This window comes from Prionailurus viverrinus, chromosome F1 (genome assembly GCF_022837055.1).
Source record: "Prionailurus viverrinus isolate Anna chromosome F1, UM_Priviv_1.0, whole genome shotgun sequence".
NCBI classification, from domain to species: Eukaryota; Metazoa; Chordata; class Mammalia; order Carnivora; family Felidae; genus Prionailurus; species Prionailurus viverrinus.
The window spans coordinates 11,437,600-11,463,326 of record NC_062577.1 but is presented as its reverse complement, the minus strand read 5'-3'; the positions used below and the strand labels follow the sequence as shown (position 1 = coordinate 11,463,326).

The following is a 25,727-nucleotide window of genomic DNA, read 5'->3' as shown; positions in this document are numbered from 1 at the left end:
ACAAGAATGTATAAATATTGTTTTACTAAGAGCTTGTGATATTCTTAGAAGATAATAAGGAGGCAGAGATTACTCCTTGTTTGCTGCCCGGGAAATGAAACTGGTACTGAAAGTTAGTGACCGCGAAGTCATGCAGCAGGCTAAGTGCTTGTAGGATCCCCATGCCCTGGGAATGCTAAAACTTTTCTCTAACTATCACTTCTCTTATTTTCTTCTTTCTTGCGTCTTTTTGCTCCTTCAAAAGCAAACTTTAAAAAGCATAACCCACTCAATAAATTTATTGTGTGCTTGTACTGTGCAAGATATGATGGAGGATAAAAAGGAATCTAAGTCCACATCCTTGATTTAAAGGAGCAGTCAAAATGACCATTCTAGCCTGGATCTTCTCAGCTGCTGAGCCATCCTTTTGTTCACTGTGTTAAGTTCCAAAACTTCTCCATTTTCTTTACACTCCCAACTGTAACACTGCTTCCTTGACCCTTCACATTGACTCTTGAGTTTTACTGAACATTTCTAGGTGATCTTGTGAGTTTCCCTAACTTCTTCTCTTTTCCATTTCAAAATTTCTCTGTATCTTTATCAGTCACTTCCTTTCTTCTTGCCTCCAAGAAAGGATTCTCTCTCCATCCTGCCCAGAACGTACCTCTGGTACTCTTCTAACCCTGATCCTCCCACCTCTGCAAGGGACATCACCCATCCTTATTTCTGTTTTGATTTTGCATTATAGTCTCAGTCTCTTTGTGGCTCCTTACTCCCCATTCCTATGTATAACTTGGTCATTTCTGATAGTACCTTGATTGTGCTGCTGCTCAAACTGCAATTTAGTGTGCCATTTCCCTTTACAATTAAATTTCTTGGAAGTGGAATCTATAATCTGCAATTCCACTAAAAAATAACTCTTACAAGATGCATTCCACATCCACAATGTTACTGAAATACTTCTTGAAAATCAATAATGTTCTGTGAGTCAGCAAATCTAATGGCTTTTTCTAGCCTTCATTCCCACTTTCCTCCATCCCCCACCAATTTCTCTGAAGTCTTTTTATTTTTTTTATTTTAGAGAGAGAGATAGAGAATGTGTGTGAGCTGGGGAGAGGGGCCGGGGGAGAGAGACAATCTTGAGCAGGCTCTGCACTGAGCCCCAGCACAGGGCTCAATCCCACCACCCTGGGATCATGACCTGAGCCAAAATCAAGAGTTGCACGCTCAACTGACTGAGCCACCCAAGCACCCCTGAAGTTTTTATTATTTTTTTAACGGGGTTTTTAAGTTTTTTTTAATTATTAATCTCTACACCTAATGTGGGGCTCAAACTCACCACCCTGAGATCTAGAGTCCCTGCTCTTCCAACAGCCATCCAGGCACCCATGAAGTTTGATGCTAATAACCCTTCCTTTTTCTTTTACACTGCCCTGTCTTGTCATGTCTGCTGCTCCAACCGCTTCTCATGGACTGCTCTCCCTATCTCTAATGCCTACCTTCTCCTAAGTGCCCTTTCCCTTAAATACATTCTTCCTTGGATTCTTCTTCATAGAGATAATAGTTGAAGCCGAGGATTCCCATGCTCTGGGAATTATAAACAATTTAAGCAGTGCAATTTATAATAAAGACACTGGGGCACTCCAACCAACAGATTCATTTTCAGATACAAGGTCTTGGCCCTATTTCAAAGATTAGTGAGTAAATGTATGATGATACCTTTGAGTCAAAATAAAAAGATTAAAGTATATCTGCTTTTTTAAATCCTTACCACTTTAACTGACTTTTTTAAATGTTTGTTTATTTTTGAGAGAGCAAGTGAGTGGTGGGGCAGCAGAGAGAGAGGATCCCAAGCAGGCTCTGCCTGTGGGCCTCAAACCCACCAATCATGAGATCATGACCTGAACCGAAGTTGGATACTTAACCGACTGAGCCACCCAGGTGCCTCCTGACTTTTTAAATTAACCAATGAACATCTGGTCTCAATTTCAGTGGGAAAGAGAATCTCTCCTGTAGTATACAAATGGTACAAAATACCACACAATGAGAAAAGGTTTCCTTTCTGTGTTAGTCCGTTGAGGTTGTTATAACAAAATACCACAGACCAGATGGCTTAAACAACAGAAATTTTCTAGAGGCTAAACGTCCAAAATCACGGTGCCATCAGGATTGGTTTCTGGTGAGACCTCTCTTCCTGACCTTTTCATCTGGCTTGCAAGCCACTTTCTCAATGTGGCCTCACATGGCCTCATCTCCATGCCCACACACACATGGACACCAGCCCTGTCAGATTAGGGCGTCACCCTTGTGACCAACGTCATTTAAACCTTATTATCTACCTAAGGCCCAGTTTCTACATACAGTCACATTGTGGGTTAGGGCTTCAGCGTATGAATTGGGAGGGGTTCGGGAGGACGCAATTCATGCCAAATTCCATGCCAGATTCTCAGCCCTTCTGGGTTTTTTTGTATGTGATGCTCAAATGGAAGCAGAGTCCATGTACTGTTCTGCACCTTTTCTCACTTTACGGTAACATACAGAGAGGCATCTGCACGGCTCAGTTGGTTAAGCGTCTAACTCTTGATTTTGGCTCAGGTCATGATCTCACAATAATGCCGAGCCTGCTTTGGATCCTCTCTCTCCCTTTCTCTCTGCTCCTCCCCCACTCATGCTCACGCGTTCTCTCTCCCTGTCTCAATCAATCAATCAATCAATCAATCAATAAATAAATAAATAAATAAATAAAATATTTTAAAAACCACATAGAGATATTCTAAGTGAGTGCATGTATATCTACTTCAGTTTAATCACTATATACTGTTACCTTAAATGGATATTCCAAACTTATTTCCTATTGCTGGACAGTTAAAGCTTCTTTTTTTTTCCATGCTTGTTGCAAAAATCCTTTGAAGAATATTCTTAGAAAATGCCTTTATACAACTTGGGGAAGTATATCAGTGGGATAAATTTTAGAAATAGAATTGTTAGGTCAAAAGGAACTTAATATAATTTTTGACGTGTTTTACCACCCTGAACTTAAAAAAATTTGTACCAATTTATACTTCCACCAAGTGTTGAAGAAAGCTTGTTCTTCCCACCTCCCACACCACAATACCGCGTGTACACATCTCCATCACTGTGTTGTCAAACTTTTTAATCTTTGCCATTGAGCTAGCAAAAGGATCAAATTTTCAAGTTAGACTCAGAAATCAGAGATCTTACCATTTTAAACTCTACTAATTTCAAAGATACCACTGACCAAGAGGCACAAAATAGGGAGAGGTTCAGGACTCAGTGCTGTTTCCCAGGTCCTTTTTTCCTGCATTGGGTGCATCTCTGCCTAAGATCATAGATATGGTTTCTAAATAAGGTATGTAGTCACCTCACGCAGAAGCAACCAACTCAGTTTTGGAACATCTCCATTACATGCTGAGTTACATAAATTACATGATATTTTCCAGTCATGCACCTCAAATCCACAGATTTTGGGGGTGTTTACCATAAACAGTCCCAGCCCAGGAATATCTTACTGAAGGAATTCCATAGATATCAACTCTCCTTACTAGCAAATACTATTAATTTGTTTGTCAGGAGGTCTGTTATTCCATATTTCTAAGAATTACATGCTTGCTTGCTTTTCTAGGGGTATTCCTCTATAAGGGGAGAGAATGTATTGAAGATCTGCTGCTAAATTCCTTCCTTCCCGGTCAGTGATAGATGAAAAATGGTATTTGATTTACATTTTGGCTGATGTTGAACAGTTGTTCACATGCTTAGAATTGTTTTGTACTTTTTTTTTCTGCCTTATGGGAACAGAGACAACAACAACAAAATATTGAAACCTGCAAAGTAGATGAATCAGTGACAATTACTTTAGCAGACTTAAGAAACAAGAATCCTAAGCAGGCCACGAAGCAACCTGATTTACACGGCTAAACCCTGCATAAATAAGGCTCGGGAATTAGAAGTGCTAGGTAACTCTGAGCATGATGTGAGCTAAAAACAGGAGGAATAATAGAAAGTTTAAGAATCAATCAGATGCTCAGGGGCACCTGGGTGGCTCAGTCAGGCCTTCCACTCTTGAATTGGGCTCTGGTCTTGATCTGAGGGTCATGAGTTCAGGCCGCTTTGTGCTCCGCTGGGTGGGAAGCCTACTTCAACAAAATAAATATATCAGATGAAAGAGAAATTATAAGAAAATTGGAAGATGAACATCTGAATAATTAATTGAAGCTCAAGAAAGAGAAAATAGGGTAAAAATAACCAAATAATTCAAATTGGTGAGCCTGGAACCCTGTTCTGACCTTATATCCAGTGCTGTTTATATCCTTTCAGGCTTACTGGTATATCTGATTCATAGTAACTGTAAAGTGACATTTTCTACCCTTTCCAAAATATAGGGGAGAGTCAAAGGGACTTTGTTCAGGTGATTAAGGGGTGGGACTGGCATTACCCCTCCCCTCAGCAATCTTACCAAAATGGTTGGCAGAACTAAAGAATTATGGTTAAAACAAAAAGAATTAGTTATACAAGTTACGCAGTGAGGTGCTCCTACAGCTCAATCACACTCTTAAGTTGTGTAAGTAAGAAAGGCTGATGCTGTAAGTGCCTCAGACTCTAACTGGCTAAGGCACCAAAGGAGGGAGACACCCCATAACAAGCAGATTTACAGACGTAAAATCACCTGTGGAAGAAGGAAATAACTTTTGGGTCATCTGTGGGGTCTAGGGTAGTGTCACCATTATGCCTAAGCAGAGAAACTGTAAGAAGCTTTCCTTCTAGGTGGGTGGTGTCTGTCCAAGTCAGCCTGGGTCTGAGTAGTAAACTCACAGCGAGTCTAACGCCAGGTTTTCAGAAACTTCAACTGACAACCCACGGCTGTTTCTCAGCATCCCGGGATGATTGAATCAGAATCTCAAAGTAGTGTTTGGGCATTGTAGTTTTTAAAGTTTTCCAGGTGATTGAACTTTAGATAATCAGAGTCATCCCAGCCAGGGCATCTTCCACTTAGGTACGTTTTAACTGAAAAATGCCTGCAACGCTGTATCAACAAGGGACCCACACGTATTACGTGAAAAAGATGCGTAATGCACAAATGATCGGGGTGGGGGGAATGAGTAAAACAGTCCAGCAGCGGCGTGTTTGGGAGGAATGGCTAAGTGAAACAAGGGACCGTAAAAGCATATTCTAGAATGGTTTTGGATTACTATGCCCACCTAATTCAGGCTTGCAAATTTAAATATGATACTGAGGGGGTGAAGGGGGAGGGTGAAAAGAACAGTGGACAGGCCATACAAGGGTGATTTCCTAACAAACCCGAAGGCTCCGGTGTCTGGACCTAGTTATTTTAGGTTAAAAAGAATACAGGGGAAAGAGCACTGAGTCCTCCTCCCAAATCTACCTAAACTAGCTTGCAGCCGCCAGTAAATCTAGACCAGAGATTCCTAACGTCTAAAATGAGGTGGGATTCGCAACCCTCAATAGCTCCCTGCTAGTCTAACTGCATCGATAAACAAGGGGTCACTTAGAGCTTCCGGAAAGGCCCAGACAATCCGAAGTAGTTCCGGGGCTGCGAACCATCCTCCTTGTTTTCTACTCGGTTTCTTTAGCCAAGGGTGATGGGCTGCGCTTAAAGCATCACCTAAAAGCCTCTTCCACCCGTCCCGGGCTTGTACAGCGCGCGCCCTGAGGGACTTCTCCCAGCTTCCTCCGCCTCCCCTGGAGGCGCTCCACTCACTCGATTCCTTCGACCATCTCCGCCGCCTGGGCCCGCCCCCTCGTCCGGCGCCAGGCCGCGGAGCGCCGATCGGCTCGATGAGCGGGGGCGCAGCTGCGGCGGAGGGGCCGACGCCGAGTCCGCGCCCACTGTCTACCCCTCCCCGTTTTCTTTCTGCGCTTCCCACTCCTTCCCCCGCCCTCCCAGCGCTGTCGGCCCCGGAGAGCTGCCCGGAGCTCCCCGGGAGACTCAGGTACTGGCGCCGGCCCTCTCGACGGGAGGGGCTGATGTGAGGAGGAAGGAAACGGAGACGACGCCCCTGTTCCGCCGCGTCCCAACGTCCGCGTAGGGCGGCGAGACCCGCCTGGGGCGGGCGGGGGGGGGGTCGGGGAGGGACCCCCGACTGGGGAAAGGCTGGATTCGGGCCAGGTGTTGTGGAGGAGGACGACCTGGACGGGGGTGTGCGGGAGGGGTGGGGGGGGAGAGGGGGAGAAGAATGGCAATTGAAGGGTGCTCTGGCAGATGGAACAGTGGAGGGCGTGGGGAGGGTTTGAGAAGAGTGGGAGGCACCCTGGAATGTGAGTGGGTATCTTGGGGTAGAAAGGACCAGAGTTAGGAGCAGATGTCGGAGGACGAGGCCTGGTGCGACAATTGGGGGGGGGGGGGGGGTCGGGGAACCGAGCTACTTGCTGGAGGGGATGGATTTGTTTCATTATTTAAAGTCAAGGGAGAAAGAGCGCCAACGCTGCTGTGTTTTATAACGTCCAGGTGACGTGAATCATTAGTTTGATAGTTTTCGTGAGTAACATCTCCAAGCTGTGTCCAAGTCACATATTTCCGTGAAACTGCACCAGTCAAGACTGTTGATGGAGATAAGGAAGAGGAGTCAGAAGGGAATGGAGGCGGGGAAAAGGGAAACCTCTGCCCAGATTCAAGCTTTGTGTGAAATGAAATACATAGGGGTTTTTGTTCTGTGCCTAAAGCAAAAAAGAGGCCAACGTTTACTAAACAAGTTAGAAGTGTATTACATGTAAAGACATTGAATAGAAAACTACTGCCTCTTAAAAAATATATATACACGAAATTGTAAACGTATGGTCATGACATAAGCATATGGTGATGTGACATTTTTAGAGTGAATTGTGTATTGCTGTTCCACTCTCTATGAAATGCATGATGAAAGCTCTCTTATTTACGTATTTACCCAGACACAAATCCCTGAATTCATGTGTAATGTTTGCAGGGGAAAGTGTAGGTAGAAATATATGCCTGATTTCTGAGCATTCTTTATTTCTACTAGTTATTTGACACAAATCATCAGTTGCATAGTTAATCTTGCCTGATGCTTTGCTGATGGCTTTTCTGTTGTCAGACACTTTTCTTGTCTCCGTGAGGCTGGTCCTTAGATTATAGGACCTGATTATGGTGTTTGCTCATCATTAAACTTGTAGCTTTACTGTATATTTCATAAAGATGTAAGTCTGCCTGTTTGGGGGATATTAAAGAAGCACCTTTGTTGGGTTTAAAATATAAATAACATACAGGTATAATTAAAAGCTCAGAAAACTTGCTTCCTGTTTTTTTCCTGGAGTCTGTAATATTTCTGTGTGAATGAATTATTCTGAAATCAAAGTATGAGGAATAAAATGGGCCAGATGTACATGACAGAAATATTGTGGGATGAACTCTAGAACTGTTACTTAGGTAGCAAGAATTTGATTTTTGTTACAAGTGATTAGGTTTCTGATTTAGAAGCATTTCTTATCAAAGAAAAGTGTATCAATTTGTTTTGATAGGACACTACCTTAAAATATTTTATTTGGTTTATGAAACTGGACTCTGGGCTTGTATATGTTAACTAGCAAACTGATGCCTAATTAAAGATCTTAGAGGTGATTTCTTATGGAAGGGGAAAGAGGGCTGCTGGGTTGTTTATAGGGAAGTGGTCTTTCTAGAACAGAACTGTAACTTGATAGGCAGCTAATTGAATAAATATTAAAAGTGATCATGCATAGCCATTGGTTAATTTGGGTCTATGTGTCTGCTGTTTCAGTCGGTAGAGGGAATATTAGTTACTTTTCCTAAATTAAATTCTCTTTTAGCTTCTTAGTGCCTACTTTAAAGGAGTATCATATAGACTAAAAGAAAATACATGTAAGTCACTGAGCACAGTGCATACCACATAGTAAAAGATTCAGTACTTTAGCTAGTAGCTATTCTCATTTTTTATCCATCTTCTAATCCAAGAAACTGAAAACTCATGTTTGCATGTCAGCTTTTTCTCCAGAAATTTTGAATAAGCTGCATACTCAAGCATTTTCTTGGAAAGCCACAATGCATATTAGCATATGAAAAGCTGTGAAACTTTCTGTAGGAAAAAAAGAAATAAAACCAAAACCAAAGGAAACCAATAACAACAACCAAAAAAACCCTTCAAAACAGCATCCTGGCTCTGTTTAACCCAGTATTTAATACACATCCCTTTTCTTAGAGCCTAGTGCTGTGCTTTAGAATAGGGTGTTATAATTTACAGAATGTTTTTGCATGAATTATCTGATTGACCGTGCCAACTCCATGCAGAAGCCTAGAAATCACTATTTCACACTTGAAACGGAATCATGGTTTAATCAACTAACTAAAAATTAGAGAACTAGGAGTGTTCTGTCTTCTACTTCCAGGTTAAACTCTTAAAGCATTTAATGCCTCATTTTCTCCAAATTTCCCCCACTCCTAGGCAATCTGCTCTTTAGTTTTATAAAAACTTTCACTAGGGGCACCTGGGTAGTTCAGAAGTCGTTTTAGCTTCCGAGTCTTAATTTCGGCTCAGGTCATGATCTCTCGGTGCCTGAGATCAGGCCCCGAATTGGGCTCTGCACTGACAGCAAGGAGCTTGGGATTCCCTCTCTCTCTCTCCCTTCCCTGCTCGCGCATGTGCTCCATCTCTCTCAAAATAAATATTGAAAAAAAAAAAAAAATCACTGATTTCCCACATGTTCTCTTTCACAAGTTACAAGTTACATCCATTTTCTCACAGTTTTTAACTTTTTTATGTATCAAGGCCTGGCATGGAGGACAGCATCACCCGGAATGAAGCAAGTGGGAAGGCAGTGGTTGAAGTCAGAGAAGTCAAGGAGGCTCCACCATACAAGGCTTTGAACACTATTTAAGTACTTTAGCTTTCACCCTCAAGTCTCAAATATAATGACATGCATTTTCCCTTAAGGTGGCGAATACTTGTTCTGCTGGGAAACAGAGAAGTACCTCTTGAGTAAAAAATATGCCTCCCAAGTTCAAGCGCCACCTAAATGACGATGATGTCACTGGTTCTGTGAAAAGTGAAAGGGTAAGTTCAGAATCTTCAGTTTTTAAACAGATTAAAAATATGCTTTCATTCCTTTTGTAAATTGTTTTAGAAAAATCTAAATTTTATAGCTGTATTCTACTTTATATTTTTTTCTTCATAGTAAATATTTAAAAGTATATGTTCCTTAGATTGGTGATTCATTTGAATCCTGCATCCATTATTGATCAGATTATGCTCACTGCTTCTTTCTAGTCTTTCAAAGAAAATGTTAAATACACAGGATCTTATTCAGAACTCTGGGCCAAAATTGGTTGGAATTGAGAGTTTTTAAGATTTTAGTAAGGTAGTTAAGTGCATATTATATAACAGCCTTTTTAGTGTCTGGAGCAGCACCTCCAAGTATGTTAGTATTTCTCAGAGAAATGTCTGATTAGTAAGTAAAGCTAACATCAGTTCACGCCAGGTTTTCCTCCAAATGAGTTTTGGCTCTAAACTTACAAAACCTCTTGGTTTTCAGAACTTTTTAGATTTTTGAAATTGCAGATAAGGAATTCTTGTTCTGTAACTGTCCTCGGAGTCCAGAGTAGCTTTTATATAATGTTCAATTTTCCTATTTATCCCAGAACATTCTATGCAGATGTGTATAAATCTGAATTTTGGAAGACAGCATTTGATATAAATGTTGTAGATAGGTTACTTTTAGAATAAGCACTCACCAAGTATTTATTATGGAAGGAATTAGTGGCATTCTTTTTTATCCAGCAACCTAAAGCCCTTGCTCACTTCCTATCTCATTGCTATTCCTTCATTTACTGATTCATTTATTGACCACCTGCTATTGTGCTAAAGACTGGAGGGCCCATATAGAGCTTATAGTCTACTTGACTTCATTTTACACGTTCCTTTTTTGTACAAGCTCTGAACCTCCTATTATTCACTCTGCCCAACATCTTACAATTTAAAAGTGTCTTTTAGTATAATACAGGAAATGTGTCTTCCCTTTATCCTAACTTTCTGTAGTTTTTACTTGAAGGAGGTATAATCCACCAATAGACTAATTGCTTGTAAAATAAACTTTATATATAGACTTAAAATTATAAAATACAGTCTCAATCCACCACTGAGACTTGTAACTGTAACTGTTGTTGGTTGATTACTACTATGATTTATTGTAAAAATAGGGTATTGAATCAGAATTGAACAAAATTGGCTGTTTAAATAGAGACCTCCTTTTGAATAGTTACCAGATGGTGAAATTTGATAACTGGTTCTAATAATCTATAAATTACTTTTTAAAACTTTATTTAAAGTTTTATTCCACTTGCCCATTCCACTTTTTTTAGTAACAGGTTTATTGAGATAAAATTCATATGCCATACAGTTCACTCTTTTAAAGTGTATACAACTCAATGGTTTTTAGTATATTTGCAGAATTATGCAACTATCACTGCAGTCAATTTTAGGACATTTTCATTATTCCAGAAAGAAACCCTGTACCTTTTAGCAGTCATCCCCCATCTCTTCATCCCCTCAACCTTGCAACCACCAATCTATAGATTTGTCTACTCTGGACATTTTATATAAATGGAATCATGCAATATGTTGTCTTTTGTAATTGGCATTTTGGACTTAAATCATAATGTTTTTGAAGTTCATCCATATTGTAGCATAGATCAGTATGCCATTCCTTTTTATAGCTGAATAATATTCCGTTATATGGATATATCACATCTGTTCATCACTTGACGGACATTTGGGTTTTTTTTTTTAATATTAAGGACTTCTTGCATACTGCTTTTGACTCTTGGCTATTTGACTGTTAAGAATAGCAGTGTTATAAACATTCATGTACAGGTTTTTGTGTGAACATGTTTTCAGTTCTCTTGCGTGAATACCTAGGAGTGGAATTGTTGGGTATTATAGTAACTCTCTATTCACCCTTTTGAAGATTGCCCAATTGTTTTCCAGGGTGGCTGCACAATTTTTACATTCCTACCAGCAGTATATGTGGATTCCAATTTCTCTGCATTTCTTCTACCAACCAGTTTCTCCTCACCACCAATTTTTCCTCCTAACACTTGCTATTATTATCTGCCTAGTGGGTGTAAAGCGTTATCTCATTGTGTCCTGTTCTCTTTTTTTGATAGTGTCTCACTAGCCCTTGTGTTTGTTCAATGAATGGGTGTAAAGACATTGATTTTCATGTGTGTTTCTTACAGTACAACTATAATAAATATATCTTATCATTAGTGTCATTATCTTTTAAGGCACATAAACTGTTTCATAAATATAGTGACTGTTAAACTTACTAGCTCGAATAGCATTCAAGAAATATTTGTTGGAGGAATTTATTAATGCATCTCCCTGACTGTTACTGACTTTGAACATCTTTTCGTGTGATCATTGGCCATTTCTTCTTCTGTCTGGAATTGCCTATCTCTCTCCATTGACTATTTTTCTCCCTTGCCGTCTTTTTCTTATTGTTTCCTCAGAGCTCTTGATATAATACAGATGTCAGACCTTTTCTGAAAGTATGTTGCAGATTTTTTTTGCCCAATCTGTTACTTGCCAGTTAACTTTGTTTATGATAGTTTTTCATGTTTAACATTTTTATGTTATCCATTAATCTTTTTCTCTTAAACTTCTGGAGTTGTGTGTTGCTTAGGAATAATTCAACCATCTTAAGAGTTAAATACTTATTTCATATATATTCGGTTTTTGTGATTTCGTAAATAAATGCATTTTCCTTTAAGTGCTGCTATGACCCATAACCTACAGATTTTTTTCTCTAGTGTCACTTATTTCTAAATAGTCTGTTAAATTTCCATTACATTTTAATGTGTTAATTAGAAGAGTGTTTTAAAGTTTTATTGTTACTTTTTTTTAAGTTTATTTACTTATTTTTGAGAGAGAGAGAGAGCGCATGAGTGAGGTAGATAGAGAGGGAAAGAGAATTCCAAGCAGGCTCTGTGTTCAAACACACGAACTGTGAGATCATGACCTGAGCCTAGATCAAGAGTCGGACACTTGATCGACTGAGCCACTCAGGTGCCCCTTTTGTTACCTGTTTTAATTTGCACTGCATTATGCCTGGAGAATGTGACCTATGTAATTTCTAGTTTTTGGAATTTATTAAAATTCTTTTGTGGCACATCTATTTCTTGGATATTTGAAATTAAAATTTGCTAAATATAAAGTTCTAGATTATTGTTTGTCATCTTAGTTTCTCTATCTCTGAAGGGTATGTTAAATCTTCCCTATGATTTTGAATGTATCCATTTCTTTCTTTATAATTTGAGCAGCTTTTGCTTTATATCTTTTGCAACTATGTTGTTATATATAAACATTCATTGCTGTTAAATCTTTTTGGTGGACTATGCATTTTATCATTATAAAATCTTAAATTTGATTGTTTAATGCTTTTGTCCTAAATTCATCTTTGTATTAATATTGCTAACTCTAACATTCTTTTTGTTAAAATTTGCTGATATATTTTTTCCCACCTCTTCTTTTCTTCCTTTATTTGATAATTTGTTTTAGGTGAATTTTTTGTAAACAGATATTGGCTGGAATTTTTGAACTCCAATCACATGTAGTTCTTTTTTTTTAATAGGAGCATGTCGTAGACTCTAAGTCTAAAGTTCTCTTTTGTCTAGCAAAAGAGCGAACGCAGGATTAAAACGAGAGATGGCTAATGTCCGGGAAAAAGGCAAGAGCCCCGAATAAGGGTCCTTGCCCCATATTTATTCAGATCAGAAGGCTTGCAAACGTGATGGGTGTGTATAAAGAGACAAAGAAACTAGGAACATTAACTTGTGGATGTGAGGGGGAAAGGGGGATTTTGAGGATACACAGTGTTTGGGGTTTGGCTCAATACAAAATAAATTCCAGGTGCCGGGCAGATGGGTAGATGGTTGTTAACAGCAGACAGGAGGCGCTGTGCCTGTTTATCTTTGCCAGCCTAGGAGATGAGACAGGTAGGGGGAATAACCTCAGGGTTAATAAGTCACCTTGGGCTGCTTTGCCTGCAGTGCAGTGGTCCAAAGTCCAATTCACCAATTTACCTGCCCTGGCCCTGTTCTATGAAAGCAGCTTTCTGCTGTAGTACTAAACTTGGGGTGCTTTCACCTTGAATATCTAATCTTGTTATTCCTATGTATTGGGCACCTTTGCGCTGATTCTATTTCAGGCCTTTGCCTCTCTCTATGTATTTTTGGGGGTTCAGCACCCCTCCCTATTTTGGGGAGCCTTTGCACCTCCCTATTCTTGGAGTGCCAAGCTGGTTATCCAAACTCAGGTGTGAGCATTTTATGACTTTGTGTTTCTTTGTGCCTCCTTAACCCATTGGTGTAGGCCCAGGGAATTCCTAAGCTTATCCCCCACGGGAGCATTCATACCATTCACATTTGTTACAACAGCTAACGTATTTGGGCTTTTTCTGTGCTAGCCAGTCCCTCTGATGCCGGTGAATGCCCTTCCCCCTGATCTTTGGTTGGCCCTTTGTTATCATTTGGATCTCTGCTTAAGTTTCACTTCTTGAGAGTGATTTTCCATGACAACCTAATCTCATTTAGTCACCCTGTCACTTTCTATCCTATCTCTGTTTCAGTTCTCTGCGTAGTTGTTTTTTTTTTTTAAACATTTATTTTACATTTAGAGAGACAGAGTATGAGCAGGGTAGAGGCAGAGAGGGGGAGACACAGAATCTGAAGCAGGCTCCAGGCTCTGAACTGTCTGCACAGAGTCTGATGTGGGGCTCGAACCCATGAACCGTGAGATCGTGACCTGAGCTGAAGTCAGACACTTAACCGATTGAGCCACCCAGGCGCCCCTCTGCATAGCATTTGTTACCATCGAATATTTTTCTGTGAGAGCTCAGACTTTGTCTTGTTCAAAGCTGTCTTGATACCTAGAACAGTGCCTGACACATAGAAGATGCTCAGACATATTTATTAAAAAAAATTGAATACATCCTATTTTCATTTTTTCTCTCTGTGATATGTTATATATCATTATGCATAGATCATTATATTTCATATATTTTTCCTCTTTTCCCTGACTTCTTTGGCAGATTGATTGTTTTTCCTCATCTCCTCGGCGTCAGTATCACTAGACAGTTTAAAAGTATCCTTCCTTTCTCCCTTTGTATCTCTCTCTTTTTTGTTATTAACTTCATATTTTAACAGTGATGTTTAAATCTGTTTTCTGTGTCAACATACCAAACACCACGTCCCTTCCATTGTTTTACTTCCTCATTCTGGCCCACTTTCCCTGCCTCCACTTGTCTCCCCAGCAGATGTGACTGTTATGTTACTTACTTGCTTCACTCTTCTCCCAGCTTCTAGGTTTTGTTAGAATGGTTTGGGGCTCTTTTAAAGTTTCTCCTTATATTGTACCTTTTCTTTTTCAGTAGCTATAAGTAGTTCACAATCACATTACCGTATGTATTCAAAACTGACCACACATTTTATTAGGTTCATTGATTTTATTGACCTCTGTCTTAGAATCTTTGCTCTGATTTAATTGGGTTTTGTTGTTGTTTGGGCTGGTGCAATTCCTTGAGTAATTTTCTCAGAAAAGGCAATAGGTGGTGTATTTGTTTCCTGTTGCTGTTGTAACAAATTACCACAAACTCAAAACAACACAAATCTATTATCTTCTAGTTCTGGTGATCAGAAGTCGAAAGTGGGTCTTCCTGGGCTAAAATCAAGGCTCTGGCCAGGCTGTGTTCCTTCTGGAAGCTGTAAGGGAGGGTCTGTTTCCTTCTTTTTGCCAGCTTCTAGAAGCTTCCCATCATCTTTGGCTCATGCTCCCTCCACTGTCTTTAAAGCCAGCAGTAGCGTCCGACTTCAGCCAGGTCACGATCTCGCGGTCCGGGAGTTCGAGCCCCGCGTCGGGCTCTGGGCTGATGGCTCGGAGCCTGGAGCCTGTTTCCGATTCTGTGTCTCCCTCTCTCTCTGCCCCTCCCCCGTTCATGCTCTGTCTCTCTCTGTCCCAAAAATAAATAAACGTTGAAAAAAAAAAAAATTTAAAGCCAGCAGTATAACATCTTCTATTCCGTCTCTCTCCCCACTCGTCTGTCCCTCTTTCCTCTCTCTCCCTCCCTCTCTCTCTGGCACTTCTGCCTCCCTCTTTTAAGAACTCTTGGGATTATGTTGGGCCCACATGAATAATCCTTATTGATCTTCCCACCTCAAGACCTGTAACTCAGTCGCACCTGCAGAGGCCCTCTTAGCATGTGAGGAAACAGTCACGGTTTCCGGTTTCTGTCTTGGGGAGCTGTTATTCTGTGTAGAAGCTGTGTACTATTGAAGTTCTTCCATGCGGGAAAGTCTGGTTGCTGCTCTTCATTAGGCTCCTTTTGGAACTTTATATCTTCCCCTTTTGGGGAGAGGGTGAGATCATCTTCATTTTAAGGAAAATAGTTGCATCTTATAGAGTAAAAGTATAAAGTGGTTTTTGTTTGGAAGTTCACATATGTGTCGAAGGTTATTTGTGAACTGTGAAGGCAGTAGGTGGACTGTGCCGATTCTTAAACCCTTGTGTCTCAGCTCCAAACCTGTCCTCTATACCCTTCTGTCTGATGCTAGAGTTGGACTCAGCAACTGCACTTCTCCTTTGCCGCGTGGCTTCCTATTAGGTTCTGCCAGTGGAGAGAGACTGGAAGGCGGGGAAGGAGACGGGACTTAATGTCTTCCTGACTGCCTACAGTTCCTCAGTTCCCTGCTGGTTTCAGTGACCTTTCTACCGTGTTGTCAGTGATAGGATTCTGGTATTGTAAGCATTTTCTTCGGAAAGTTGGCAAATGTGGTTCTTTCAGCTTACGATAAAGCACATGTAACCACTCTTCCCTCTGTCTGGAAGCTTAGAGTTAAGAAATTTCACCAGAATAGAACTCCTTTCATTACTCCTCCCTGACAGTTTGCAAGACGTCTGAATCTGAAAACTCACGTCTGTTTTTTTCCCCCTCTTTTTTTGACAGAGAAATCTTTTGGAAGATGATTCAGATGAAGAAGAAGACTTTTTTCTGTAAGTTTTTTTTTTAAATAGCTTTATTGGAGTATAATTAACATCCAGTAAAATGCATATAGAGTATATAATATGAGTTTTGGTGCATGTACTATACGCCTGTGAAATTATCACCAAAATCAAGTAATGAACGTGACCGTCACCTCTGAAATTTCCTCATACCCTTTGTAATCTATCACTCTCCCAATCCCCAGGCAACCACTGGTCTACTTTCTATCACCGTAGTTTGTGTTTTCTAGAATTTTTTAAATGGTATCCCACAGTATGCCTTTTTTTTTTCCTGGTATCATTCCCTTTGCATAATTATTTTGAGATTTATCCATGCTATCCCATGTATCGATAGTTTATTTCTGAGAAATATTCTATTGTGTGAATATACTGTAGTTCATTCATCCATTCACTTATTGATGGATATTTGTGGTGTTTATATGTTTTAGCTATTGTGAATAAAGCTACTGTAAACGTCTATGTGCAAGTTTTTGTGTGGATTGATGCTTTCAGTTCTCTTGGGAAAATACTTAGGAGTTAGTCGAGTGGCCGGTATATATTTACAGCTGTTTTCCAAAGTGATGCACCATTTTATATTCCCACCAGCATCATATAAGAGTTCTAGTTGCTCTAAATCCTCGTCAGTACTATATATGGTCAGTTTTTAAATTTTAGTCATTCTTGCAGATGTGTAGTGGTATCTCACTATCGTTTCAATTTGCATTTCCCTAATGACAAGTTATGTTGGACCTCTTTTTTGTGTATTTGTCATCCCCATATCTTGGATTAAGTACATGTTAAAGTCTTTTGTCCAGGTCTAAATTTGTCTTTTTATGTAGTTGTTTATGTATTCGGGATACAAGTTCTTTGTCAGATGTGTTTTATAGACATTTACTTTTCATCTGGTGACTTAATCTTTTCATTTTCATGACAGTATCTTTTGAAGATCAAAGTGTTGATTTTGATGAAATCAATTTATTACATTTTTCTTTTATTTTTTTTGCTTATTTAAGAGATCTTTGCCAAACCCACGTTTACTAAGATTTTCTCCTATGTTTTCTTCTTCTTTATTTTAATTTTTTAAAAGTTTGTTTTGAGAGAGAGAGTATGCATGAAAATGGGAGGGACAAAGAGAGAAGGAGAGAGAGAATCCGAAGCAGGCTTCGTGCTGTCAGCACAGAGTCCAGTGCAGGGCTTGATCCCACCAGCCATGAGATTGAGACCTGAGCCAAAACCAAGAGTCGGATGCTTAACTGACTGAGCCACCCAGGCATCCCCTCCTATGTTTTCTTCTAGGGATTTTCTAGTTTTGGCTTTCACATTTAGCTCTATAATTTGTTTCAAGTAAATTTTTATGTATGGTTGAGGTAAGGGTGAAGGATAATTATTATTTTTTTATTCTTTTATTTTTTTTGGCATATGGCTATCCATCCAGCTGACGGAAAGATTATCCTTTTCCCATTGAATTGCCTTGATACTTTGTCAGTTAATTGACCTGATCAGTCATCTACAGTTATAATTAGAAAGGGCTGTCATCATATAGGCCTAAGTTGTATTTGCAAAGGCAGGAAGGAGGACATATGTGGCAGGAGTTTTCTCTAGAGATTGGTGTAGGCAGATGTGCCCCCTCCCCCCCAAAAATTTGCCTCCCTCTTTGTTATAATTTTGTAAGATTTTTGTAGAGGCTTTTCCCCTCATAAAAACATTTTATAAAAATAATTGACAGCCATGAAGCAGTGAACAACATAGGAAACAAATCCATTAATAGGAAATAGTATCATTTTGGCAAGGTCAGATGATGTGGGAAGATACCTCCTACTGTGACAAGATTTCCCAAGAGTCACAAAGCTAATTGCCACAGTGGCAAATATGGTAAAAAGCCTTAGACCTAGAGCACTAGCTACCCGTCAGAAAGGACCTCGTATTGAAAAGGCCTTGTATTGAAAAGGTTACATAAATGATTCTCTCAATGTCAGCGAGATACCTTGTGAGAAACACTAATTCTTCAGACCTGCAACGTACCCCTGGAAGTCCACTCCCAATAATGTACCTTTTGCAGAGGGCCTGACAAGCAGCTAGCACACTTGCTCAAAATACAGCTTCCACACACTGTGGGTCTGTTTGGGTGTTGAAGAGGAGACAAACCAAATAAATTTTTAAAAAAGAAATCAAAATCCAGGTTTATCACCCAGCAGTTTATCAACACCCAGCAATATTCTCAAGAGCCAAAAGATGGAGCAACCTAAATGTCCATCAGCAGGTGAATGGATAAGCAAAATGCAGTGTATGGATATAGTAGAATATTAGTCTTAAAAAGGAAGGAAGTTCTGGGGCACCTGGGTGGCTCAGTCAGTTAATTGTCTGACTTGATTTTGGTTTGGGTCATGATCTCACGTTTCTTGAGATCGAGTCCCACATCAGGCTCTGTGCACTGTGCACAGAGCCTGCGTGGGATTCTCTCTCTCCCCCTCTCTCTCTCTGCCCCTCCCCTTCTCTCTCTCTCTCTCTCTCTCACACACACACACACACACTCTCTCTCTCTCTCTCTCTCTTTCTCTCTTTCTCTCTCTCTCTCTGTTTCCAAATATTAAAAAAAAAGGGGGGGGGGGGTAGGAAATTCTGACATATGTTTACAACATGGATGAATCTCCAAGAACCTATGCTAAGTCAAAGAAGCTGTTCACAAAAGGATAAATTTTATGTGATTCCACTTATATGAAGTACCTAGAGTAGACAAATTCATGGAGACACAAAGCAGGATGGAGATTGCCAGGGGCTAGGAGGAGGAGGAATGGGGAGTTAGTGATTAATTGGTAGAGATCTTTTTCTTTTCTTTTTTGTAATTTTTTTTTTTCTAAGTAAGCGCTATGCCTAACATGGGGCTCAAACTCACAACCCTGAGATCAAGAGTCGTATGCTCCACCAACTGAGCCAGTCTCCCCAATTCTATTTTTTTTAAGTTTTATAATTTATACCTTATTCTCAATCATCAGAGGAATGCTAATTACTCAAAATGGATTATCCACAAGTTTTTATTTCCCCAGTATTAAAATGGATTGGTTGAAATGATACAACACTTGACTAACAAATAACAGTTTGAGAAATGTTGGTATTTTCATAGACCTGAATTTCCCGTTAGCTTTGTTGATAAATTTAAGATGAGCAACAAAAAAGAGTGTTTTGAATGGATTTTTTTCTGTATCCATTTTTGATAATCAGCATTTATTATAACCTAATTCAAAGGTGAATTTACTTTTTCTGTCTATAACTGATCAGAAAGCTATTCATAGTCACTGGCACTCTTGTTATGATGTTTCAGAGTTTAGTGATTACAACAACCTTTGTGTAACTTAAGGTTATATAAACTCTATTTTCTCTGAAAGTTTTAACATTCAGAAGAATGAGGTTAGTTGTGGCCAGTGAAGTGCAGATGTGATTACACATCACGTTCCAGCAATACCAGTTATGTGTGGTTCCTTGGGGTAAATTCCTGGTCCATGTTTAGAATTAAGCCTGATTGTGTGTATGTGTTTTCTATTTTTTATTTTAATGCTCTCATTAATATGTGCTTGGTATTTTGTTTTCAGAAGGGGACCATCTGGACCAAGATTTGGACCTAGAAATGATAAAATTAAGCAGTAAGTTCCTGAGATACTCATTTGTTTAAGTGATTTTATCGTATTTCTGTGTGGACCCAGGGTTGGCAAACTACAGCCTAGGAGCCAAATCTGGTTACTGCCTGTTTTTCTAAATAAAGTTTTATTGGAACACAGCCATGCCTATTTTCTTACTGCCAGTGGCTGCTTTCAAACTACCATGGCAGATTTGAGTAGCTGTGACAAAGACCTTATGGCCCACAGAATCTAAAATACCTATTGTCTGTCTGGCCCTTTACAGAAAAAACTTTGCTGAGCCCAGATGTAGACTGACTATAACTACAGGATTGTAAAAATCCAGTAACTTTCTATTTTCACAAAGCTACCTCTGAATCATAGCTAAGGAAATCTGGTGCCTGTTTGTTGGTTTTCTTAACTTGATTACTTTATGTCAGATGCATTTATTTAGCATAATCTCAAGGTCAGTTTTGGTTTAAATCTGTGCTTGAGTCCCATTTTCAGAATAATAGATGTAATATCATAGGTTTGGTTTTTGAAAGTGCAGTTGTTTTTTATATCCCTCCAGAATGTTGTCATATCTGTTACTTATTCTAATACATATATTGATCTAAGTTTTATGGGTAATTAATTTTCCGTTTAAACCTTTATCTATATGTGTTGGTGGTGGTGGGTGATGGGTAATGCGGTAGTAAATGTATCTAATGTTAGAAGGATCTGAGTCCTGACAAGAAGGGAGACAGAATGGGCAGAGCAGTGAAACAGCTTTGGAAACAGACTAAGTTTTGAATACTAACTATGGACGGTAAACTAAATGGATTCAGGATCTCAGGAGGGATAGCCCTGCTCTAGTTCAGGCTATAGTTGGCACATAGTGGGAAGGGTGCTGTGATAGGAAATCAAGTTACTATTAAGATACTTGGGCTTTAGTCAGGTAGCCGTTGGTATGAAGAAAAAATATCCATACTTCACCTAATCCTAGCTAATGGAGTCTGAAATCAGAACCAAGGTTCCAACAAACTGAGTTCTGGACAGGACGTTTTCATTTTCTCTTACTGTCTGACAGATTGCCCTGAACTTAACAGTCTAAAACAATACGTATTTATCATCTCACGTTTTCTATGGGTCAGGAGTTCAGTCACTGCTTAGGTGGGCTGTCTGCACAGGGTCTCACAAGCCTGAAATCAAAGTTTTGCCAGGGCTGTGATCCATTTACTGACTGAGCTCAGGTAGTATTGACAGAATTATTTTCCTTGCAGTTGGAGAACCCATGATACTTGCTCCTTCAAGGCCAGCAGAAGAGTCTGCTGCTCCAAGTCTCTGTTGGCCAGTAAAGATACAAAGGACTGCTTAGATTCAGGCAGTCCATAACATGTAGGCAGTAAAAGGAAGAAGTGCTAGACTCTCTGGGTTCTCGGACACACCAAAAATGATGATTCCAAAACAAAAGGGGCCGCATGGCTGTAATAGGAGTTGTAGGGTACCCTGTTACAGAGGAGCCAGTTCTGCACTGTAGCTCGGCGGTTTTATAGTCGGCAGATACGCCCTGCAGAAAGCCTCATACATCATCAGAACCTGGGAGGTGGTAAGAAATTGTCTGTGGACAGTCTTCTAGGGTGATGAGTGGGAGATGGCTTCACAGTGAATGGGAGATGGCTTCATTCATCTTCTCATGTCCTGGGAGGGTTACAAAACATTCAGGGTCATCAGGATGCCATGGCAGAGCTGTTCCTCTACACTGAGCCAGAGTGACTTCTGTTCCACCCACATAGTTCTCATACCTAAGCTGCTCTAGAGAAAAGGACTCCACTGATGACACACTTGTTTTTTGTCCTGCCCATATGCTTGCTTTTCTCTCTGATATCCTTCTGCAGAGTGAGCCTAGTACTGAGTATGGCCTATTGAGTCTTCTGAATATGATTTTCCAGCCGAACCCCAAACCACTGCTGGTTGTACCAAATGGGCATTGCAAACAAAGCATATGTCTATGTGAACAAGTACCAGGCACACACACATGAATATGTATATGTACATATTAATTAGCACAATATCTTTGGTGATCACAGAATTTTAGAAAAGTAAGGAATTGTTGAGTAAGTATAATGGTTCTCACTCTAGAGCTAAAATCTTGCCAGACTTAAAAGGTGGTCAGTCATGTAAACCTTGTGGGCACAGACTCATGGATGCTTATTTAACCAGGGCATGACTCCATGTGTGTGCCCAGAATGCCCCAAGATGGCAGAGCACAATCTACCACACAGCTTGCCCATGGACAGATACCTGGCATTAGTTGAGTAACCAAAATTGTTAGCGCTGGTGAGTTCTTTAAGCTGTTATCACCATGTAATTTATAACATTTTAATACAGGGTGTTTCTTGACCTCATGGATCAGCAACATTATTACTTTGTTTGAATTCGATTGGCATGTTGCCACCAGATTATTTTCACAAAAAAATATTCAGGTGTTTGAGGGAAGATTTTTTTCTGGTTAGATTTAAAGTAATCACATGCCTGTATAAAATGTATGATTCTCTTTGGAATGTTTTCTTTGCTTTTAAGTTAAATAATAGCTTTATAAATGCAACTCTAATGGATTACAGTCATTCTCTGTTCTGGGTAGGGAATTTCCTAACTATAGTCTTGGTCCAATCAGTTTAACTTTATAAAAAGGCCCCCAAGGAATGTTCCATGATGTAACAGCAATATAGTTGCAAAAATACAGCATAACTTTAAACCTTCTTTTGTCAACAGTACCTTAAAAAGCCACAAGATGGGGGTGTTAACTGTAAAAATAAATATTTTCTTTATAAAATAAGGGAAAAGTGTTTGTTGCTGAGCACTTTTCTCTTCTTAATGGAAGAACACTGACAGTAAGCACAGGCTAAGGGTTAGGCATTGTGCTAAGCGTTTAAACACTATTACATCTAATTCTCACACGTGAGAGACGATCATGTGGGAAAATATGAGGCTCCAAGAGGTTTGTGACAGACTCCACAACACCGCAGCTTCCCTGTTGATGATTAGAATAGGGACGTTTCAGGAATGCAAGTTGTGTCAGACTCTAAGGATGACTTAAGTCAACGTTGAAATACCTTTTCCTTTCTGCATGTTTTATCCTTTCCTGGGTATGTTCTCTCTTGTGTCCTTTCTTCTACCATCCGACTCTCCTTTAACTGGAAATGATATAAATCTCCACACCCTCCTATACAAACTTGCTTTTCCTTTGAGTTCTTAATTTTTTCTTTCAGTTAATGCTCATCATCTACGGACGCTCAGTTGCTCAAATTATAAATCTAGAAGTCCTGCACCCTTTTCTTGCCCCAGCTTCTTCACCAGTGTCCAGTGAATCACTTGATACTTGAAATATCCCCTCCTCTTACCTAGAACTTTCCCACCATCAACCACTTTCATTACTCTGCCCAATTCGTACTTCTCCCCTCAAAACTCAGTACCAGGATCTCGATGCCATCTCTCTCTGATCCAGGCTGAATTCATCTAGGCTGCATGACTGGTACCATGGGCTTCCTTCCATTGTGGCACTTAATACATGGTAGTATAATCGTGGATACCAGTTTTCCCCAGTAGACTGTAATCTTTCTAAAGACTGGACTTAAAACCTTCACATTGGTGTCCTCAATATATAGTATCATAATAATTCCTTAATAAATGTTTTTTGAATGAATGAGATATTTCATTCAGATCCGAAAATATTTGTTGAATGCCTACTGGGCGCATTTCACATGACCTAGGAAATAAAAGGACAAGTGGGACAGTCTCTGCTTTGAAGGCATTTGAAGTGTAACGATGAGGATAGGATCAACATAAAATACAAATAGAACCCAGTACTGTAACTGCTGTGAAAATGTAAAAGGTAATTGCAAAATATGTTATTGCTTGTTTTTAAAAAATTACCCTTTATATTAAAACAAATAGATAATTTTCTCTTCTATGGAAGTTGTGTTCTGGGCATGAGAACATCTTAAAATACAGAAACCCAATTGTGAGATTGTCCATTATTAAATAAGGGTTTTATAGTAGCTGGATTGAGTCTTATACCAGTGGATGGTGAACTTTATTTTGCTTTAGAATCGTGTAGTGTATTAAATGTCTGTAGGAGCCATCATCTGATCACGTGTAGGGCTGCAGCACATGTTGCCCATTCCTACCCTGCAGAACCGCCTTACTTTAGGCTATTGTCATCTCCTGCAAATGTTGAAAATAGCTACCTGGGTATTTCAAAACTAGTCGTTGATGAACAATAGCTGTGTTTCTGTTACAGTTGTCACAGTGAAATGGAGACCTCCAGGGGCGCCTGGGTGGCTCAGTCGGTTGAGCGTCCAACTTTGGCTAAGGTCATGACCTCACAGTTCGTGAGTTAGAGCCCCGCATTGGGGTCTGTGCTGACAGCTCAGAGCCTGGAGCCTGCTTCGGATTCCGTGTCTCCCTGTCTCTCTGCCCCTCCCCCACTCATGTGCGCCCTTGCTCTCTCTCTCTCTCTCTCTCTGTCAAATGTAAAAACATTTAAAAAAAATGAAGACCTCCAGGTATACTGCCTTATTATATCTTCCTCAGGTAACTGGGTATGCTTTTGCAGGATTTATACTCAAATTGTTTGCTTATTCAACAAATGTTCATTGAATGGGTACTGTGCTCCGAGCACCGTGGCTGGTACTAGGGCTGCAAAAGTGAACAAGATAGGCACGTTTTCTGCATTCATCGAGCTTAGTGGGGGAAAGGCAGAAAATCGGTATGTACTTTCACTTAGTGTTAAATGCTCTAAATGGAGAAGTGGGATGGGGACGGGCTGTGTCACAGCTCTGAGAGTTAATGCAGTACGCTCCTTGCACATTTGAACTTAAGTTCCATGAGAGCCAGAATTGTCTGCTTTCTTCAGTACTGTCTTCCCAGTGCCTGAAACAATACGTAGTGGGCTCTCATTAATTATTGGATATATTAATTAGTTGCTTAAGTATTTGTGCTATTGTTCTTAGATAGGGTGAACATCTTTAGCTCTTTGTTTAGATGGTTAGGAATTGCAACAAGACATCTTAGGGATCCAGGGACTTGTTAGATCTTTTTGGGCAGAAGAGAGTTCTGCTTGTCCCAGCTTGGATCTGCTTCAGTCTGATATTCAGTAGAATCTGAGGCACAGAACTCTGGGGAGCTGTGGTGAACCCTGAGTCTGTGTGTGGATAGTCAGTGGGTATACCATAAGAAGGAAGGACTGTCATCACACATAGCAATTGCTACTTGAATCTGAGACTACTTCTGAACCCACCTATGTCTAATGGGGCCTCCATTTTGATTTTAAAGCAAACTTTTTGAAGATACAGCTCTGTGATAGGGAAGAGATAGAACTCTTTTTAAAAAATTACACATCCATGCCTTACTCCTGACTCAATGGGTTAGTTTGAGGGGTAGTGTGGAATAGAGGACAGAGACAAGAGGTGTATTGTGAGTTTTTTTTAAAAACCTTACAATTGTGACATTGTGAAATTGTGATAATTGACACAGTTCTTTCTTCCCCAACTAGAAACAACAATTGCATATCCTTATATATGCCATATATATATATGAATATACACACACACACGTATATACACACACACATACACACTATATAGTGTATGTACATAGTATATATAAAGAGATATATAATCCAATGCATTTTAAACGTATTTTGAGTTGTAAGAACCATGAGTTCATTTTATTTCTCCTTTTAAATATTTCACTGGTATGACAATTTTAAGAAGTAATTTAAGGTAATTTTTGTGTAACAGAACAGAGGAAAACTAAACACTGTAAATTACTTAATGCTTCTGTGTTTATGTACTTGAAGCTACTCTTAAGTGAGAGCAGGCAGCTAAGAACCAGTGAAGATGAATCCTGACACGGGCTCGATCTCCCGACCCTGAGACCACGACCTGAGCCGAGAAATCAAGTCGGATGGATGCTCAACCGACTGAGCCATCCAGACACCCCAAAGATTAAATCTTTATTAAACAGTCTGAAATTTGGTTAGAACAGGCCCTCATCACCTGACATAAAGGAGGAAATTATATTTTCATTTTGAAAAACAGCAAAACAATTTTTCCTT

The 25,727-nt window shown here is 39.8% G+C and overlaps 1 protein-coding gene across 3 annotated transcripts in view; it reads left to right on the top strand.

Annotated features, from left to right (window-relative positions):
* VAMP4 (vesicle associated membrane protein 4) overlaps positions 1-25,727 on the top strand; it is a 52,019-nt gene that overhangs the window by 15,305 nt on the left and 10,987 nt on the right. For 2 of the 3 annotated variants that reach the window (XM_047840502.1, XM_047840500.1), the window contains 3 exons: positions 8,919-9,038; positions 15,982-16,028; positions 19,604-19,654. In XM_047840502.1, the coding sequence (XP_047696458.1) occupies positions 8,973-9,038; positions 15,982-16,028; positions 19,604-19,654 (164 nt within the window). In that variant the 5' untranslated portion in view covers positions 8,919-8,972. Of the gene's footprint in view, positions 1-5,757; positions 5,949-8,918; positions 9,039-15,981; positions 16,029-19,603; positions 19,655-25,727 lie in introns of those variants that run through there. The other variant, XM_047840501.1, reaches the window with a different exon arrangement.